The 20,847-nt window shown below is 42.1% G+C and overlaps 1 protein-coding gene across 4 annotated transcripts in view; it reads right to left on the minus strand.

The window, feature by feature from the left end:
- DYRK1A (dual specificity tyrosine phosphorylation regulated kinase 1A) overlaps positions 1-20,847 on the minus strand; it is a 142,668-nt gene that overhangs the window by 38,599 nt on the left and 83,222 nt on the right. For 2 of the 4 annotated variants that reach the window (XM_078390542.1, XM_078390543.1), the window contains exon 3: positions 12,378-12,557. The exons of the other annotated variants lie outside the window; for them this stretch is intronic. In XM_078390542.1, the coding sequence (XP_078246668.1) occupies positions 12,378-12,513 (136 nt within the window). In that variant the 5' untranslated portion in view covers positions 12,514-12,557. The remainder of the gene's footprint in view (positions 1-12,377; positions 12,558-20,847) is intronic. 4 annotated transcript variants of the gene reach the window in all.

Here is a 20,847-nt window from a genome sequence, read left to right on the forward strand (position 1 = left end):
ATACAGTTCTCACAACAGACTAGCATTCTCTCAATATTTACCGTAAACCAGTTTTTATTGTGACATGTGATACAGCTCACCTTCTTTCATGTACTTTGTTGCCTAATGACCCCCACAATATATGTAAAAATCAAGAAAGAAAATGAGTATGAGCAAATGCTGCATACATGTGAATGAAAGTCACAAATACCCTAAAATTCTTGCTTAAATAATGGCTGAAATTAAGCCTTTCCACCTCCCAACCCCTGGCCCCCATGGGTCACAAGTAATCTCTTGCACTGTCAACAATCTATAGGGGGCTACAGGACAGAAGGAGGAAGTCTTTAATTACTTTAATTGCCCCCCCCCAAATTGTCTCTGCTGCTTGTCATCATCCTTATGCTCCAAATGAGCACAAACAGAATTTCAGCCCTTCCTTGTTATCTCAGGTGTTCACACATGCCTTCATAAACGTAGCAATGTTTCATTCAATGAGAGTTACCGCTAGAGATGGGGTATTAATATATGAGTATCCCCGCACAGCTGGAGTTAACATCCGCTGGCGGTGGCCCCTCTCTTCCTTCCAATCGCTCCGGAGCACTGCTCAGCTAGTCACTCAGCAGCCTTGCAGGGATACTCATCCTCCGTCCCTCTGCCAGGAGTGGTTAGATGACCGGGAAGAGAACACCACTCAGGAGTGATTGGAAGGATGAAGTGGACGTGTGAGTGGATGGTCCAGCCCCAAGAGTCAGACCCTCGTTAACTCCAGCTGTGCAGGGATATTCGTATACAAATACAAACACCCCCATCTCTAGTTACAATCTGTATTTGTTACAACACCAAAACTTGTCACATTCTTTATACACATATACACACAAAGACCTCATTAATTTTAACAACAACTAATCACTGACATGGAATTCAAAGATGTTTAGCTCTTGCTTTATGTCTGATTTCTAGTCCTAAAATCAGACGGCTTTTTTGAACCCATACAGAAAGCTTCCCCAAATGATATAGGGAGAGTATCAAACACTTTTGTGCCTTATATGCATAATTCTATGGAACATTCTGTTATTCCAAAAGCAGCAATTAGCTTCTGAGCCTCTGAGGGAATGAGTTTCTGTTTCAACACCTACTCCATCCCATTTTCCCCACCAACTGAAATAAATACAAAGGAGCAATAAAGCAAGAGCACCTGCATAGTCACAGCCCTACCCCATTTCTCCCATATGCAGACTAGACTCTAAAAACTACAGACCAGTGTTTCCCAACCTTTTTTGAGCTGCAACAAAGTAACCTGCCCCCCTGCCATATTTACATGAAAAGGAATAGGGTAAAGAAAACACATTAAAAATAGATTTTTCAAAAAATAATTCTAACCTAATATTTAATACAATGGTAGTACTTGCATCTGGGCAACCAGCTTCAAGCCACTCACAGAAGTGGAGATAACAAAAGTGGATTAAACCTGGGTTTTACTGGGGGAGGTAGAGTTCTCCCTCAGGAAGGGAACTGTTGCCCTTTTTGTCTTCACTTCAAGCAGTGGGATCTGCTGCAGCTGCCTCCTCAACTATCCTCCCTAAGATGGCAGTAGCAGCACATGGCTGAAGAAAGCAGGGGGTGAAATCACGTCAATGGTGCTGGTGGCAGCGGTGACATGCTTTACCTTCTCCACCATCGTTTCTCCCCTTTCCCCTTGCTTGTGTTTGCCTCCTCACTCTCAAGCCCCGCTGTGCCTAGCCTGACTTACAGTGGCTGCAACTGGGTCCTGCCTCTAACTCCTTTTCCTGGTCCCCTGTCCAAGCCAGATAGCCACCAGAGCCAAGCAGAAGTTGCTGCCACCACCACTAGAGAAGGACAGCACACAGCCAAAGTGCCCCAGGTAGGGAATGAAGAGAGCTTGGCCTGCCGAAGGAGGGGGTTTAAGATGACATGTTCTCCTCCTCCAAGAATCATATTAATCCCAAGAAAACACTTTGTGACCCACCTGGGGTCAGGATCTATTGGTTGGGAATCCATGCTATAGACCACTGGTTCTTAACCTTGGGTTACTCAGGAGTTTTGGACTGCAACTCCCAGAAGCCTTCACCACCAGCTGTCCTGACTGGGGTTTCTGGGAGTTGCAGTTCAAAAGCATCCGAGTAACAAAGGTTAAGAACCACTGCTATAGACCAGGGGTCTTCACACTACGGCTGACTTTGCCATTTTATCTGGCCCATTCCCTTCAGCTCGTGCGCACGAGGGAGCAGGCAGGTAGGCAGACATTCATGTGTGTGGGTATCCATGGGGGGCGCTGGAGTGTGGGCACATTCCTTTGGCCCTCAAAAATGTGGAAAATATACAATGTGGCTCTCACACTCAAAGGTTTGGAGACCCCTGCTGTAGAGCATCAAAAAGGATGAGAAAACAGAATGCAGAGGTGATGAAAACATAGATGGGTACTAGGGTGGAGGGAAGACAGAATGAAACTAGAATATAGTGACCTGCACCCTGTTCTGCTTCTTCTATCTACTCTGGCTATACTGTTTAATCTACACAAATACCACATACCAGCAATGAAAAGCCAAAACAACATATGGAAAGAAGCACACGTTGAAAGAAAGAACTAAACTAGGAGTCTTCTTTATTTTATTTTATTTATTTATTTATTTATTTATTTATTTGATTTATACCCCGCCTATCTGGTCTACTAACTGGCTTTCTTTCTAACTGGCTCAGGAGAAAACCATTTCCGCTACTGCTTGATGACAATTCCTATCACCCAGCTTCCTCAATAAAGGTGAACATCAGACCACTTTGCTTCTATAAAAACTGGATGTGCTTTACCATCCTGCAATTTGCCAACTATCAGTGAATGCTCCAACAAGACTCATGCGACTTCAAAACCTCTCATTCAGACAGGACTGAGCTCTGATTCTTGCACTTGCATTTTCCAGGAGAAACCTCCTGTCACTAACACTACTTCACCCTGGCTTCCTCTAACTAGAGAATAGAAGGTCTGTTTTCTTCACACTGGACATTCTGGGGTGTCTGGAAATGAATGAGTGAGTTCAATCCCAATTGTGAGAGATACAGCAGAAGGGAAGTTACATTCTGCAACAATTTGTAACTTAGAAAAGATGGCCAATCTATATTTTGCATTTTTATTATCAAGAGCCTGTTGGTCTGACAGATATGGGCACCATGATGGGGGAGAATGGGGAGATATGGAGAGAAGAAAAGAGAAGTCATTGTAATACTGTAATTGTGGGTAGATGGAGAGGGAACCAGATCATTACAAGAGGAAGCAAGAACAAAAGAGTACTGACTGCTTCTGAACTGTCTCTCATTTCAGAAAGTCTTAAGTGTCCTTGTTACAGTTCCCAGAATGGAAGGTACTTCTGCTAATTGCCAGGATGGTGAATGAAAATGCAATAGCCATCAATCTCATAAAGATCTGGCAGGATAAGTTTGAAGGATATCTCCAATCTCCTTGACCAGATACTTACTTCATTCCACAGTCATTTGCTTTTGAGCATGTGTACCTGAAGGGGAGTGTTAAAAGACTGAATAGCGATTCTTCCAGTGCACTGTCCATGCCTTGATTAAAACGTTCCCTTTCAGAGGTATTTTGGAGTTCCTCCACCTGATACTTGTGCTGGAAATCTTCATCAGTCACATTGAAGCTATCCTGCTATGATTGGTTTAGGTGTTCACTGCTTCCATGGCAACCATAAGTTTGTCCCAACTGGTCTCTGCTCTCACCCATTTAGTACTGGATCTGAACTTCTATCTTTAGAGGGAATGTGGTGATCTGGGTGTGGATATATGGTCACAAACAACCCATAGTTCAGTTTTCATGAGCAGATTACTACTAAATGTGTGAAAATTTCAGATACTCTGAGGCCATGGGGAAAAAAAAAGAAAGGTCACTTACCTGTAACCATGGTTCTTCGAGTGGACCTCTGTGAATTCACACATATGGGTTTAGTCTGCGCCTGCGCTGACATTCTTGGAGCATTCTAGAGCTAAAAGTAACAATTTTATGGGATGATTCCCCATGAGGCACAAGCTCCTCCCACCCAAGATTCCCCTCAGTTCCTGCAATTTGTCCGCCGGGCATGAGAGTTATACAACAATAAGATACCCGTGACGACAGAGGGGAGGATGGGTGGGTAGTGTGAATTCACAGAGGTCCACTCGAAGAACCATGGTTACAGGTAAGTAACCTTTCTTTCTTCTTCGTGGCCTCTGTGAATACACACATATGGGTGACTGGCAAGCTTACTTATTGGCAGGTGGGACGTCACGGTAGGAAGGATGGCATCACATTTCTGCCAAATCCAGTGGTATTGCATGTACTTACGTGTAGCCAGTATTGCCCTGTAAAGGTAGATGGCATGGATCATATGGGTGCACGGTAGATGTCGAGAATCTCGATTCTACTCTGGATGCAGCCGAGGTAGACAGCACTCCGTGGAGCGAGGCTAAAGCTAATTAGACGGTGACTCGTCTGACCGCTGGCAAGCCACAGATACAGCCTGGACCATCGATCTAGAGATGGATAGGAAGAAACTGGACTTTTGAAATGAAAAGAATGAAAGCATCAAAAGAGCCTGTCATCTGTTTCGAAGCTCTGGTAGTGTCCAGAGAAAATGCTGGTGAGCGTCTTACATAAATATTGTGGAGCATGTGCTCTAAAGGAGATGATAGTGATCTGAAGAATGATGGTAAGATGAAGCATAGATAAACATGAAAATTAGTCGAATACATCAGGAATGAGACATTAAAGTAGGAAGTCACTTTATCAGGAAAATTGAATAACAGGTGGATCAAATCACAATCCAGCTATTTCGCGTGTTCCCTTGGCAGATATGACAGCCCCTAGGAAGGCTGTTCAAAGTAAGTAATTTGGCATTTGAAGAGAAAAGGGGCTCGAATGGCGGGCACATGAGTGAATTTAGAAATCTATAGACCATTGAGGAACAATATGTTTACATGGAGGACGGGTAGTACTGAGTCCTGTGAAAAGATGTTTGACCCTAGAGTAAGACAAAAGTCCTACATACCAGAATAATCTGGTTAATGGGCAACAATAGCAGATGTATCACATTTTAAAGCATAAACAGAAAGCCAAGTAGGCAACAGTTTCTAAGAAAGTTGGTAAGGTAGTTCTTTGTTTCAGTATATTTAATAAAGATTTATTTATTTACACATCGACATCGAGTTCATGGTTTTTGAGCTCGATCGAGCACTGATGCCAAAGTGGGAGTATTTCCCAGGTTGCCAAGTTCATGGAAGTTAGGAGGTGAGGAACCAGAGGGAACTGACATGTGTCTGTCTATATCGATCTGAGACAGGCGAACTAGGACCAAGTACCTCAAGGAGGTATTTGGATCGCATTTGATTAGGAATGATGGTGATGGAAGATTCTCCGTAGAATGAAATGTATCGGAGGGAAGAGTTATGGCAAATTCCCTGTCCACTGCCATATGAATATGTCCCCGACAGTGTTTCCGTCCGCACCTGCACAGGAGCAATAAAACCTGTAGTCGGCATACGGACCCCAGTGAATACATTGAAGGTCGATACTTTCCAATGGTGATAGAACCGAACTTGCAGTTACTTGGATTAGGGATCTTCTAGTTGGTCAAAAAGAAAAGATACCACTGTTGGAGTGGTTCGAGGCTGAGTCTGGATTGCTTTAGCACTGAAGCCGTGGAGGTCATGAATTTGGGGAGATGATTTTTTTTTAGAAAAACATACGCTATAGTACCAGTACAGGTAGATGTCCATATCTCGCAGGGGAAGGTTATTATCAAACTGATGTCCTGTACCATCTGAAAGACCTTGCAAATGTTGAAAAATTGAATGGCAGTGAAACCTTAGGAATTACTGATTAGATAATAGTGTTGAGGCTGGAATCTGAAACTTGTGGTAGAATACACATGAAAAGATTTCTGAGACCAAGGATGGGACGGATGCCTCCGTCCTTTCTATGTATATAATAGCACAGAAGTAGAAGCCATGCATAAACCAGATGTAGGAACTTGGATTATGGTACGTTTGCCCAGGAGGCAGAGGTCTCTTCCTGGAGGATATAGACAAAAAGAGTGAGTCTAACGTTACTCAAAGGGGAACAAAGACAATTATATAACGTAACCTTGAGAGATGTGGTGACATTCTTGTATGAACCGAAATGTCTGGGAGGCTGAAACTCCAGATATGGTTGAAAGGACTATGGGTAGAACTGAAAGAGGGATGAAAGGGCTGTCGGCCCATATATAATTTAGTTATTTTCTTATTCTGTGTAAATAATAATAATATTTCTAGTGTCACCAGTCTAAGACTGAAGAGACTGGTACCATGTAATGGAAGACATTCAATTCTGTCCTATGTGTCCTTGATGAGCCAGTGGATCATGTCTAGGTGAGCCTTCTATAGATACTAAGGATGCGACAGTAGTTGAAGCCCTTTGCATGTCAAGCAGCAATCCTGTGTTGCTTTGCTAGAGTCGTGGTCTCAGAGCAAGAATTTCTAAGCTCTGTTTTAATGGATTTCAAGAGAGGTAGAATTTGAGACCAAAATTGCTCCAGGTAGGCGTCTATTGTGATTGATAGTTGGTCACATGGAGCAGAAGTGAATGAAGGGAATAAGTCTCCCTGCCAAAGACATCAATGTTTCCGTATTCTTATTAGTAGGGTTCAGGGAAATCATTTCTCGTTTTGGATAAATTTGTTCTACAATGATAGAAATGGGACTGGAGTCATCCCAAAATTTCTATGTCATTTCCTTGTACCTTGTACCTGTGATACATTCTTCCTAGATTTTTAATAGGAAGTGGCTTGGTGCAAGCATCCTTTATTAGCTTGAGCATAGTTACTGTGCTTGAGCATAGTTAGTGTAAGTGCTCAGCTAAGTGATGGCTGGGTCTGGAAAAGGCGGTTCCTCCATTCCCAATAGACGGGAAGCGGTGAACAGAGAAGTGAGCTGTGCGAATGAAAAGAAGCACACTGAAGGTGACAGAGGATGATAATGGATCGCATCATATTGGAGGGAGATTCGTTCAAGGAGTGAGATCCGAGCTTATGTCCAGAATTGGCAGATTCGAAGCCAGGACCGGTCGTGCTCGATCATAATGGGCCTTGACACGAGATGGATTGGAATTTGGAAAGCATCTTTTCCTGCCAAAGTGTTGTATGGTAGAGAAAAAGAACAAAAATCTTTTCCATGTTGAGGTCGATCCTAATGGATTCAATGTACATCGAAGATAGTGGCAAAGCTGGTAGCTACGATAGAAAGAAGTCAAATGGACTGACTGGTCAACAACAGAGAAGTAAAGAGCCCGCTCAGTTTGCAGTCCTACCAGCAGTTCTGCCGGTCAAGGCACTGCCTCCCCACATGTCTAGGGGCGGCGGCTGGTAACTTTGGGGTTGAGGCTTTTAACGTTCCCGAAATGCCATAGGCTGATGGGAACATCTTCAGGCTCTTGCAGATGTTACAGCACAATGAATGTGTCACCTTCTAGAGCCTGAGCAGGTTATCAAGGATAACAACCTTTTTCTGGCTAAAAAGCCATACACCAACAAATGGCAGGTCCTAACCTGTCAGTTGCTTAGACACTGGTTTTCAGGCGTATCGAGCAGCAGTGTGCTTGTGATGCACCTGCAACAGTGCCTCCCAGTGATGTGGAAGGCCTGAACTGTAAGCGTGCACATGAGCTAACTGCAGGGTGGGCAGAACCAAACTCCATAAGTGGTGATAAGCCCTCATGGCAGAGGAGTACGTGGCTACACGGCGACCAAAAACAAATAACAACGCCGACCAAAGAACTCATCTGTTGACAGTAAAGGAATGTGACCATCTGCGACAACCGAGAGGGGTGTAGGAAGATTGGCTGGAAACTCTTCCACCCCCCAGCGACTCATGTGAGTCTCAAACCTGAATGGGGTAACAGCAGGTTTGATCAAGGCTCCAAACATTATGATGCCGAGTTCGAGGGAGCACTACATCTGTAAAGCGCATGTGGAGGCATAAAGCACTCCATAGCCCATGGCTCAGAATGATGCCAGGTAGAGCGGGATGGTGATGGTGGCCGAGAGCTCATAGCTCCTATCCCAAACAAAAGGGACTGGTCCTACGCAACCTTGTCAGTGTGTCAGGACCTACCTGAGGAAAATTATCCAGACTTACCAGACAGCGGCAGGGTTCTCGGGTGGACCCTTGTGAGTCCTTTCCTTATGAGCCTATGCGGGCACTGGCAGCTGAGACAGGGCCGCAGACTACTTTGTGAGCGAGCCCATTGATAAAGAGGGCTGTTTTGTGCCAAATTAACAGCCACCTGCAGGTGCTACCCCAGGCAGGAATATCACCGACTAGCAGGGCTAGTGGTGGGAGTTGCTGCACCCCCCCCTTTCAGAGACAAACTAGGGCTGTCAAATGCTGCCAGAAAGCTTTCGCCTCAGCACCTGGTTTTGGAAATAGCAGCCACGTGAACAAGGCCTCTGATAAATCAGGCCCAGTATACCAAACACCCAAGGGCATTACCCCAGACAGGCAAAGCACTGACATGCAGGGCTAGCCGCAGGAGCTGAAGGGGCCCATTGTATCCCCAAAGGGAAAACCCAAGCCTTACCATATGTTGCTGGCACATCTACAGCCTCGGCGTGCAGCTCCCTCGAGAAGTCGCAGCTACATGAGCAGGAGCACGAAGGAGGGTTGGTGTGCGGCACTCACACACAGAGGCGCTTCCCATGTCAGGAGGAATCACTGACAGTCAGGGAAGGTGACTGGGGCAACAGGAGGCCCTTCTTCTCCTAGGGACAGGGCAACAGAGCCCTAACTCCTGCAGGGTCCCTTGAACAAGCCCCTTGAAACAATCATCCATCGATGATTCACCAGTCTCTCTCATGGTTGCTCATAGAGAGGGTGTGGTGAGACATGCCTCCTTTTCGCTCTCTTCTCCTCATGAGATAGAGAGACTTAAGCTCCAACTCTGGAACGTCAAATGCCCGCCCTCATGTAGGGCTAAAAAGGGCCACGGCCGGACTGGACGGTAGCGCAGTCACTGAATGGCCAGTTGGAGCAGAGGCTATCAGGCAATCCCGAAGTCTGTGCAGGTAGAGCTGGCACGTCGTCTCCTCAGAGGCAAATTCGCTAGCCTCCGGCGAGGATTCCTCTGTTGATGTAGACTTAGATTTTAAGGACTCCTTGGCATTGTCAGGTCCCCTACTGCGGCCTGCACCTATCTGGGTAAGATGTAGCTTACTCAGGCAGAAAATCATTAATGTGCCTGAGAGTCAAAATGAGTAGGCCGAAAAAGGCGGGAAAGGAGAAAGAAGCAAACAGTTGAAGTGTGTGTATGTGTGTGTGTGGGGGGGGGAGCCAAATAGCTGGCAAGTGAAAAGAAAACAACTCATGGGGGATCATAGATTAGATAATTGAGAAGGGAAAGAATCCAATTTAGAGGGAATTGATCAATAAGCTAAGGGGAAAAACCCCTGTGGAAATAGCTCTATGCTCTGTAGAACTTTACAGCACGGCGGAAAAAAGGAACTGAGGGGAATCTTGGGTGGGAGGAGCTTGTGCCTCATGGGGGATCATCCCATAAAATTGTTACTTTTAGCTCTAGAATGCTCCGAGAATGTCAGCGCAGGCGCAGACTAAACCCATATGTGTGTATTCACAGAGGCCACGAAGAAGAAACCACAGGTTTTCCTATCCATAATAAAAACAGAAATATATGCCATACCTAGTCTCATAATGTACTGGAATACAAAACCAATTAAGACCTCCTTATATATTATTCTCATGAAGATGGCAGTATCTATCAAGGGCAGAAATGCAGCCTGAATTTGAGTGTTGTGTATATCTACAATACACACTGGGATGATTGTTTTATAATTCTGTAGACTGTCTTACATAAATATTCACATTATGCTGCTCCTGGCATTTTGACCGGACCATTTTGAATAAAAATCTTTTCATAAAAAGCATTTCATTCATTCCCAAAGAGAAAAAAAATTTTCAAGGTGCTTTCTAGGTTCTCCAATATTTCAATTTTTTCCTCTTTAAAAATCATCCTTTGAAAAAACTTCCCCCTGTGCCCAATTCTTCCAGGTACCCACATACCTATTAATATTGAATGGAATTTACATTTAACAAGATTAAAGTGACTCTGTTGGGGTGGGGTAATAAATATGGTTGTCTTCCATAAAATATGACAAATCCTAATGATTTTATGACTGCTCCAGGAGATTTCCGTCACACTGGCAGAAATTTTACCAAAGTTCTACTTGACATGTGGCACAGGAAATACCCCAGGTGGTTGACATGATAATTTCTGAGCACTAAATAGATGCAAAATACTTTCTGCTTTTCAAGGAACAATGATGAGAATGGAAAGGATGGCTACAGTTAGACTGACGGTGGCAAAAAACACAGAATGTGTTATGAGCAAACATTAACTAGGACTTATATGGAGGCTGACTACATGACAGTGAAGTTAGCAAGTATATTTTACAATGATGTAACTCCACCATGCCTAAGAGAGATGGAGCCCAGCATGCCTAACAAAGACTGCATAATGACTTTTACCCCCCCCCCAAAAAACCTCACCAAGAACCCCACTGTATTAGATAGCTCTAATCACTCTCCGATATTCAATTCTTAAGGGAAGTGTTGAAACGTAACAAAAACTCAGCTACAGGTATTTCTGAATGATGAAAAACTCAAAAGAGATCTTGAGGATAAAAATGGTTGTGACTGTCATGGTGGACAATCTATGCGGAGAATCAGACACCGCTTTTGCTTATGCGAGACATCTTATAATTTTTCGGTATCACCAAACATTCCACGATATCCTGCTTAGATTGGACTTCGAAGAATGGTTTCACAGTAGATTTCACAACTCCTAGAGGATGATTCCAGACGTTAATACTACAACAGAGGGAATGACTCCTATTTGACACCAGAGCCACTGACCTATATATAGCATACCTTTTTAAAAGGCCAGGCAGCCCTCTTTAACAGGCCTACTATGCCACCGAAATTTCTAGAACAGTGTCTGAAGAGACCTCTGAGTAATCTCCAGGCTCTCTATTCTCATATTATTCTCCTTTTTTAAATTGGAAGGCTGCTGGTGCCCCACATATGCCTCAGGGGCATTTTTAGAAAATAAAAATGCTGGGTAGCTGGAATCCAATATTTTATTTTGAAATGTGCAAAGGAATCAAGAAAGAAGGGAAAGGTGACAGAAAGCATCCTGGAAGGCTGGGGTGGAAGCAGCAACCTCAAAAGCTAGCATGAATACATGGTATGCACTTTTTCCTATTTGGGTGTGGTATGGTGTGTGTTAACTGGCTTATTTCCTTGCTTTGATATAAAACCATGTATCATACCTCAGATGGCAGCGCACCCAGAAAAGAACCTCTGCTTAAAGTCTTGCTGGACAGACAAGCATGTGTATAGCCAGGCAGTGCTTCAGGTACACTAGTTCCAGGGCATAAATGACTTTAAAACATCAAGATAAGTATTATGAACTGAAATCAAGAGTTGATGAAGCAACAGCATGGCATGATAAAGTCCATTTTCCTCTCCATTCCTGTGCTGCTTTGGCATTTTCTTTCTGACTCACATTACATCAGAGTTCTGCATACATTATTACCTTGGCTTGTTAATTGCCATAAATCACCTTCCTGGTTCAGACATCATTCATTTTGTTTTTTTGTTTGGGGCAACATAGCATATTGGAGCAAAATCAAGTCCCTTGTCATTTTTCAATAAACCATGATGTGGAAAACAGGTGACATAATAGGATGTCTTAGTCTGGTGGAGAAACTTGAATTCTCATGAGGGTGGGGAAATACCAGAAACATGCATGAAACCCAACACTTTTCCCAAGCCCTAACCCCAAATACACTGGAATTCTCACTGGGATTAGAAACGACTGTGAAAATTATTGAATGCAACTTTTAAAGATCCTAATGCATGAGAACTAACAGTGAACTCATGCAAACTATACACCAATACACTGTGGTGGCATATGAGAGGAACATGAGAGTGGGCAAATTCACTTCTGGTGCTAATTCCAAGCTTCATAAATCACTGTGTATGAAACCTGGAAGGATAGTTCAACCTGGGCCACTGTGGACAAATTTGACAGGCAGGGTGTAAATAACGTACATTATAAATGCTGCATGAACCTACTATAGTAAAATTCTTTAACTCTTCTCTAAATTTTAATTTTAACTTAAATACCACTCACTGCAAACAAAAGACAGTGACTGAAATCCTGTCACATAATGTGAACAAAGTTGAAAGATTGTCTGTTTGTGGGAGTGTCTCAAATGGGCTCAGTGTTGGGCTGACCCCTTGCATTCCACAACAATTCTTGAGTGATCTCCCCAGGGCCACCTTACCCACAGCAGATGGTGATGCAACAGACAATGGCACTGAGACACACAGACCGGAGTTGCTCATGGAGGTGAAGGACTGGAGGGTCTTGGAAGGAACCTGCCCTGAGAATCCAAAGGACAAAGAACTTTCAGGAAACATCAAGGCTCAAAGGGCTCAGGGCAGGGTGCAGGGGTCAGAAGAGTCTAGAAAAAAGAGGCATAAAGAGATGGGGAGAGATCAGATAAGGGGGTAATTGGTGGCAAAAGGTAGTTGGGATGGAGGCTGAGGAAGGAGGAAGAGGAAAAGGAGAGGAAGAGGAGAAGGAGAAAGGAGAAGGGTAAAGGAGAAGGGGAAATCTGGGTTGAGGCTCAAAAAGGTTCTCAGCTAGAACCAGCCAAAGAGGCCCTTCAAACCTCTTGCATAAGCTGGCTGAGGGATGTCATAGCACAAGGGACTTGAGATCATGCACACTATCCCTAATAGGTAAACAGAGACATCCCACAATCCTCCAAAATTGCAACGGGGGTTCTTTATTTACAAGAAAGGAACAAGAATAAAACTTAAGATTTTGCTTGAATTACCCAACAGGATTCTGGCCAATGTCTTTCATATTATATATGACATTACAATAGTTTTGAACTTCCCTAAACTAAGCTCACAAGGAGAATTAGACTTTTTATATTATAAATGTCAACTTAAAAAAATTACTTGAAACCACTTATCACTTGTAAGTGCAGACATCAAGTACCAGTAGTAGACAGAGTGACAGACTAGGACTCAGGAAGTACTGTTTCAAATCCCTGCTCAGCCATGGAAACTCACATGGTAAGAAGCAAGAGTAAAACCATTCCTCAAATATCTCATATACTGTACCTTGAAAATCCATGAGGGTGAGTTTAAGTAGAATCTGACTTGACAACACATAACACACAATAAATACTGACACAAGATACCTCTGAACAGAAAAAAACCCAGCAAGCGTCTATATTATTAATGTACAAGCATGCTTGGCAAATCATGCACTCTCCATCCCCTATCTTATCTGGCATGGCTGTGAGGAGTTCAGAAGGTTTTGTTTACTTTTCCAATGAACTGTAATATCACATTAGAATTTTAATATTTAAATAAGTCAACTTCAACTGTGATTAAGGATCCTGGTAAGATTATATAAACCATAGTTAGTGCTATCCTGAGTTGGTTCAGACACACTGTAAGTTACTTATTCATTCATTTATTTTATTTTACTTATGGTATTTTATATAAATATTTTATCCTGCCTATCTACTTTAAAAAGATGCAATGTAGCTTATATCATTAAAAGATAGCATTTAAAGCTAAAACAATAAGTAAGCAAGTTATAGTTAACTGAAGTCAAATGGAATAAGTAAGTAAGTAAGTAAGTAAGTAAGTAAGTAAGTAAGTAAGTAAGTAAGTAAGTAAGTAAGCAAGCAAGCAAGCAAGCAAGCAAGCAAGCAAGCAAGCAAGTTATAGTGAATTGAAAATATAAATAGAATGTTTCAATCTGCTTCTTGTAGTTGTCCCAGAGAAAATGGGAGGGGGAACCACATAAGCCAGAGGTCTGCATAACTAATCCTCAAGTTAGGTTTAACAGTGTGAACTAGGTCACTTACTTTCTATATAAAATTCAGATCCTGAAGATATGGCTTGCCTCTTTATCATATTACAAAGACACTGTATTTATTTTACAGTAATAAAATCATTTGAAACTATTAATATTATGGAGTACAGTGTTCGTTTCTCAAGACTATATATTTTTAATTCTTTTCCACATTGACAATTTCAATTAACGGCCATTAATAAATGCTATGGAATCCTGTTCAATACTGGCAAAGTAATCTGTGAAAATATTGCCCTAAAGCAATCACAGTTCCCCAATACAAATAGATAACTTGCATTTGTACAAAATGATTCTGAATACCTCCCTGTGTGAGCTACATAAGAATCAAACTGTTTGCACTATGATCACTGCCCAACAACTCTGACTCTGATTTTTTATGGGTACTTGCCTTATACACAGTTTGAAACTTTGGCAAACCATAAAGGATAACATGCTGTACAAAATGGTACTAATCAAAGAGTAAAGATTTTTGTAACAGATCTAACAGAAATGTCTTTCCACACTGAAGAGACCATTCAATGGGGATTTTTGTTAACTACTTGTTTCCCAATTTTTAAGGTAGGTTACTGAACCCCTGTATCCAGAGATTTGTTTATCTGTAAATATAAAAAAAAGTTAAAAGAAAAATCCTAGCAATACATATTTCTAAATATGAAGTTATCAGAACTGGCCACTGGAAGGCACCAGAGACCATTTTGTTTATACAGTTTGCTATTAAAATAGTGATTGCCATAATCCACGTTTTCCAGCATTCTTTTTTTTTTTTGGGGGGGGGGGACTTGGAACAAATCTCCTATACCGATGCAGGGGTTCTTCCGTATTGCCAATTGTCATATTCTAGCCATATGGTCACAAAATTAAAGACTCCTCTCTTTTCCCCACTGCATGATTATATACCATGCTGCTAATTACATCATCTGGAGCTCATGCTCATTTCCTGTCCTCCTCTATGTTCTCTATCTTACTGGAGGTATTCACCAGTCTTCCAACACACTATTTGCTTCTTTGCAAAATAAAGAAATAATGGAATAGACCAGTCAAGAAATTTCAAGTGCATGTTTCTACTATTTTTTTTTTACATAGTCAATTATCACATATCTAAATGCTCTCCTCCTCCCCAGCTTAGCCCCGAACAAGCCTGTAAGGTGAATCAGGCCAAGGAAGTGTTAGTCTGCTATCATAACTGTAGCATCAGATTTTATATAATTGCCATCTTCCAACATAATACAAGCTGGCTTTTGTCAGCAATGCCCTTCTGCATCCTATATAGGAACTCCTTGCTTAATGATTGAGTTATGTTCCTACAACTAGGTAATTAAGTGAATTGGTTAATAAGCAAGAAGCTTGAAGATGGATCTTTTGTGGTTTGTCGTGGCGCCATATTCAGTAGATATCACGCAACACTACACTAGAATAATATAATTCTATCCATAAAAAAGCACACATTAGATAAGTGCCAGAAAGTGACAAGACATACCACAAGACAACAATGTAAATCTGCCGTGATATGTTTTTATTTATTCTTCCTTTTCACCATCATCTTGTACTAGAGGTGCAAAACAAAGTACAATTTTATAAAGAAAGTATGTAGTCTCACATGATTGTGAATTAGGCCATTGCATGTAGGTATGGGAAAAATATTTTAAAAACTTATACGGTGCACCCTTCCTATGTCGTTTCTACTGGCAAAATATGAATGTACACCAAATTTCAGGTCATTTGGTGATGTTTAGACCCTCGCCCAAGATGATTAACTGATTTAGTTCATAAATCATCCTTTTTCTACACTAAAATCATGCCATAAATATTTGCAATATAAGACAGTTTAACTCAACAGTGGCTAGAGGACTGGAAAAAAATCAGTTTACATCCCAATCCCAAAGAAGGATAGTGCCAAAGAATGCTCCAACTACCATACAATTGCACTCATTTCACACACTAGCAAGGTTATCCTCAAAATCCTACAAGGTAGGCTTCAGCAGTATGTGGACCGAGAACTCCCAGAAGTATAAGCTGGATTTCAAAGCGGCAGGGCATAAGTTCTTCAGGCCTTTTAAGAACTGCTTAAAAGTAGGATGGCGGAAAAGGCTCCAAGCTGAAGAGGAAGATGGTTGATGAGCAACTATCACTGCCACTTGAGGTTAGAGTGCGAAAGGCCTTGGCAAAAGAGAAGGAGGACGAATTGCAGGACTGCATCTGAGGAGGTAGGTCTTACGGGAAAGTGACGCGTGGTGGCGAATGCAGAGAACACCTTCCAATTGTAGGCATATGTGATGGTTGTGGAACACCTACGTGCATGGCCCACAACATCCGCTACCATGGGAGCAGTCTCCAGGACGTCAGATGCAGGGATTCCAAGTCTGGGTGGAATGTCCTGCCTCCATGAAGGGGTGAGGCAGCAACGGAAGCCAAACATGGTCTACCAAGTCCAGGTGTACAGCAGAGAATCACGTCTGGCGAGGCCACCATGGGGCGATGAAGATGACATTTGTTGCCTCCTGATGGGCCTTGAACTCCCAGAAATACAAGCTGGATTCCGAAGGGGCAGAGGAACTAGAGACCAAATTGCTAACATGCGCTGGATTATGGAGAAAGCCAGAGAGTTCCAGAAAAACATCTACTTCTGCTTCATTGACTCTGCAAAAACCTTTGACTGTGTGGACCACAGCAAACAATGGCAAGTTCTTAAAGAAATGGGAGTGCCTGACCACCTTATCTATCTCCTGAGAAATCTATATGTGGGACAGGAAGCAACAGTTAGAACTGGATATGGAACAACTGATTGGTTCAAAATTGGGAAAGTAGTACGACAAGGCTGTATATTGTCCCCTGGCTTATTTAACTTGTATGTAGAATACATCATGCGGAAGGCTGGACTGGAGGAATCCCAAACTGGAATTAAGATTGCTGGAAGAAATATCAACAACCTCCGAAATGCAGATGATACCACTCTGATGGCAGAAAGTGAGGAGGAATTAAAGAACCTCTTAATGAGGGTGAAAGAGAAGAGTGCAAAAATGGTCACCTCCTGGCAAATAGAAGGGGAAGATATGGAGGCAGTGACAGATTTTACTTTCTTGGGCTCCATGATAACTGCAGATAGTGACAGCAGCCCCGAAATTAAAAGACACCTGCTTCTTGGGAGGAAAGTGATGACAAACCTATACAGTATCTTAAAAAGCAGGGGTCTCACCTTGCCAACAAAGGTCCAAATAGTCAAAGCTATGGTTTTTCCTGTAGTGATGTATGGAAGTGAGAGCTGGACCATAAAGAAAGCTGACCGCCGAAGAATTGATGCCTTTGAATTGTGATGCCGGAGGAGACTCTACAGAGTCCCCTGGACTGCAAAGAGAACAAAACTATCTGAAGGAAATCAACCCTGGGTGCTCACTGGAAGGACAGATCCTGAAGCTGAGGTTCCAATACTTTGGCCATCTCATGAGAAGAGAAGACTCCCTGGAAAAGACCCTGATGTTGGGAAAATGTGAAGGCAAGAGAAGGGGACGACAGAGGATGAGATGGTTGAACAGTGTCATCGAAGCTGCCAACATGAATTTGACCAAACTGCGGGAGGTAGTGGAAAACAGGAGGGCCTGGCGTGCTCTGGTCCATGGGGTTACGAAGAGTCGGACATGACTCAACGACTAGACAACAACGATTATATAGAGAAGACAAACTACTTATATAGTAACTAACAAGTTTGGTAATAGTGTACACAAAATCATATCAAATCACTTTACTGGATTTAAGGTCTTGTGGAGGAGAATGTTAATTTCTTTAATGTCTTTTTGAAGTTTGGGAATTTGTTTACGGTGATAATCAGCCACTTGTAATAAAACCGGGGTGTTTTTTTGTTTGTTTCATCATTGGTAACACTAGTTGAGAAGTTATGGATTAGTTTCACAGCCCATTCCGACAGATCATTCAGTACTTTGACATGCTGCACATATGTCTCAGCTTCTTGGTAACTGGGATCACTATGGCATTCACTAACAAGTTTTCCTAGCCAGTCGGTGAGAATTCCCATGCTGTGAAACAAGAACCAGGATTTAGGACCAATAAGGGATGATAGTTTTGTACTGTGGCTCAGAATAGGAAAAGTTGGATGGCCCATTTCAAACTCTTTTAGTCCAGGAATTCGGAGCAATGTTCGAGCAATCTGCTGCTGTTCTGAAAAGGAAAGTCAGTTTGAAAACAGAGAGAACAGAGCACATTCTTCAGTTAAGTACCAGAAGTGGCTTTCCATGGCTTTTATGGCTGCATTTGCAACTTGTGGATCATACTTGCAATACTTGTTCAAGTCATGCCATAGCTTGAGATCATTATACACTGCATTGGCCCCAACGGATGAAGAAAGTCAGTTTTCAATGTAGAATAGTTCATTAAATTTGCATAGTGCTTCCGATTTACTGATCATGGCTTTGTCATATCCTGCTTGAGCACTGAAAGCCAACATCGAGCATGATGCACTGCTCCTGGTTTCAGCCAGTGTATTCCTCTTTCAGGTGTCTCACCCAGAAGTATCAACATCAATTCAGCACACTCCCGATAGTCAGCGCATTCATTCTATTTGGAGTAGAAAGTATTCTCTTCAGCGATTGTATAGAATTTTCCTTAGTGAGTTTCAAATACCTGTGCTTGATTTCTAGGGTCTTAAAATCAGCGTCTGCGTTAATAGTTGACCAAACAGAGTCCCTGAATTGAATGAAATTGGTGTTTTCAGGACCTGATGTTGCACCAAACAATTCAGGATTCTTTCAAATATGTGATGCCGACAAGCCAGCATAAACAACTTCTTGTCAAAGTGGTTTTCCAGGCAAAAACAACCTCCAATTTAGGGAATCTCACATTATCTGAAATTTCCCACTTGTTTGTGAAGGCAAACATAGCTCTTGCTTGTTCTTCTCCTATTATGTTTGTAATTACTGGGATACCAAGAACTTTGCCTTCTTCAAAGTCTGGCATACTAGATACCAGAATCCCTAGTCTTTCTTTGTTTTCTTTTTTGAAGACTGGAACTAGTTTACTATCCCAATGTAGTGTCGAGTGCTTCAGTGCTATGAATGTACAGTAATTTTATTTGCTTGCGCTGTTGATTTCCTAACTTCTTTACCTGCTGTCCATGTGCTTTTAATTGAAAGAGTTGCTTTTTCCAGTGGAACTCCACCTCCTGTAAGAATTGCTCCCATGAATGCTATTTGTTGACCAGCTGATAGATTAAGCCTGTCTCTCATGGCTGATATGGTTTTGCTTGTAAATGGATTTCTGGGTCGTGTCAAAGCAAATGATGAACTTTTTCAAGTGTTGTATCTGTACCTGTTGCACCACTGCTAGTTGAAGGAAATACAAACTCTGGATCTTCAACTGAATCAGGCTGAGCATCCAAGCCATCTGAACCTTTTGAATCAAGGTAACCAACTAAACCAAATTTATCAAGTTCTAGGCTATTACTTGTGTTTATCTTGGTTGAAGCTTCTTCTTGGTGATGCTTCACCCTCACAGCACACTCAATTTCTTTTTCATTATGAGATAATGTCCTCATAACTTTTGCAGTGTTTCTTATCAAGACCACCTAACTCCATTTTTGGCATGATCCTTGATATTCTAAGAACTGCACATCTTCCAAAATCATTTCTATAGTCCTACATCTGTCATGTTCTATAATAGCAATGGCATTGTCATGTGCTATGTCAAAGAGTAGAAGAGATATGAGAAAGCAAAAAGTTCTTCCTTGTTTTTTGTTTCCGAAGATTTTCGTATTCCACAATTAATTTATTGAGTTTTATTTTGGAATGTCCTGCTCTGATAGGTGTCACAAGAATGCCAGATTGCTCCCAAAACTGTTCTGGGTTCAGGATAACAAATTTTATAACATCATCCCTTTTATCTTACTACATGGGTCCACAATTGAGAAAACAAAGTAGTGAAGCACATTCTCATTGGTGAGCAGTTGAGATCCTTTTCTTGGGGTCAAATCTTGCAGTAAATTACCTATGAGCCATGCTTCAGACACATCTCTATCATCCTTTCTAAGTACCGGGCAGTTTGGTGTGGATGAAATTGGAGGAACTACTTCCTGAGGTGGTTCTTTTTCCATATTTTCGCTCATTGCTACCTTGGTTACAATGTATATAAGATAAAGCAAAAAGTTTACAACTTGCTACCATGTTGTCAATGTCCGCCCACTATTTTTGAAGTGGGTGGGGGTCAAAACATGGCCTACAGCAGTGGTCCCCAACCTTGGGCCTTCAGATGTTCTTGGACTACAACTCCCAGAAGTCTTTGCCACCACCTCTGCTGGCCAGGATTTCTGGGAGTTGTGATCCAAAAACATCTGGGGACCCAAGGTTGGGGACCACTGGCCTACAGAACTGAAAAGTCTAAGGAGCAAGCCAAGAAGAATGAAGCAGGCTGAGGATACAACAGCACACAGACAACACAAAGAGATCATGGATTTCTTTCCTTATATTTAAACTAGAAAATGGCTGGCTTGTGTAAGGCTCTTGAACCTTACAAATCACATTTCAAATGATCAAAAATATTAAAAGGAGCTGGATGCAACAGCTTCCCTTAAAAATATTTCTAAAAAAACTTTGACAAAAAGGAAATGACTCTATTTCATTGACTTGAAAATGTCCTGAAAGTTCTGGAAGTTGTTAGGATTCGAAGCTCAATGCAGAACAGTTGTTCAGTGTCACTTTACTGATTTACTTATGGGAAAGCTAGTGTTGCTTGGAATCATATCAACAATGGTTTAAAGTACTTATACTTGATACCCAAATGCATGTTGATGTGTTTGACATGGTTATCTGATTTCAAACTTGAATTAACCCTTTAAGGGATAAATGCCAGCA

This window comes from Pogona vitticeps, chromosome 3 (assembly GCF_051106095.1).
Source record: "Pogona vitticeps strain Pit_001003342236 chromosome 3, PviZW2.1, whole genome shotgun sequence".
Lineage (NCBI taxonomy): Eukaryota > Metazoa > Chordata > Lepidosauria > Squamata > Agamidae > Pogona > Pogona vitticeps.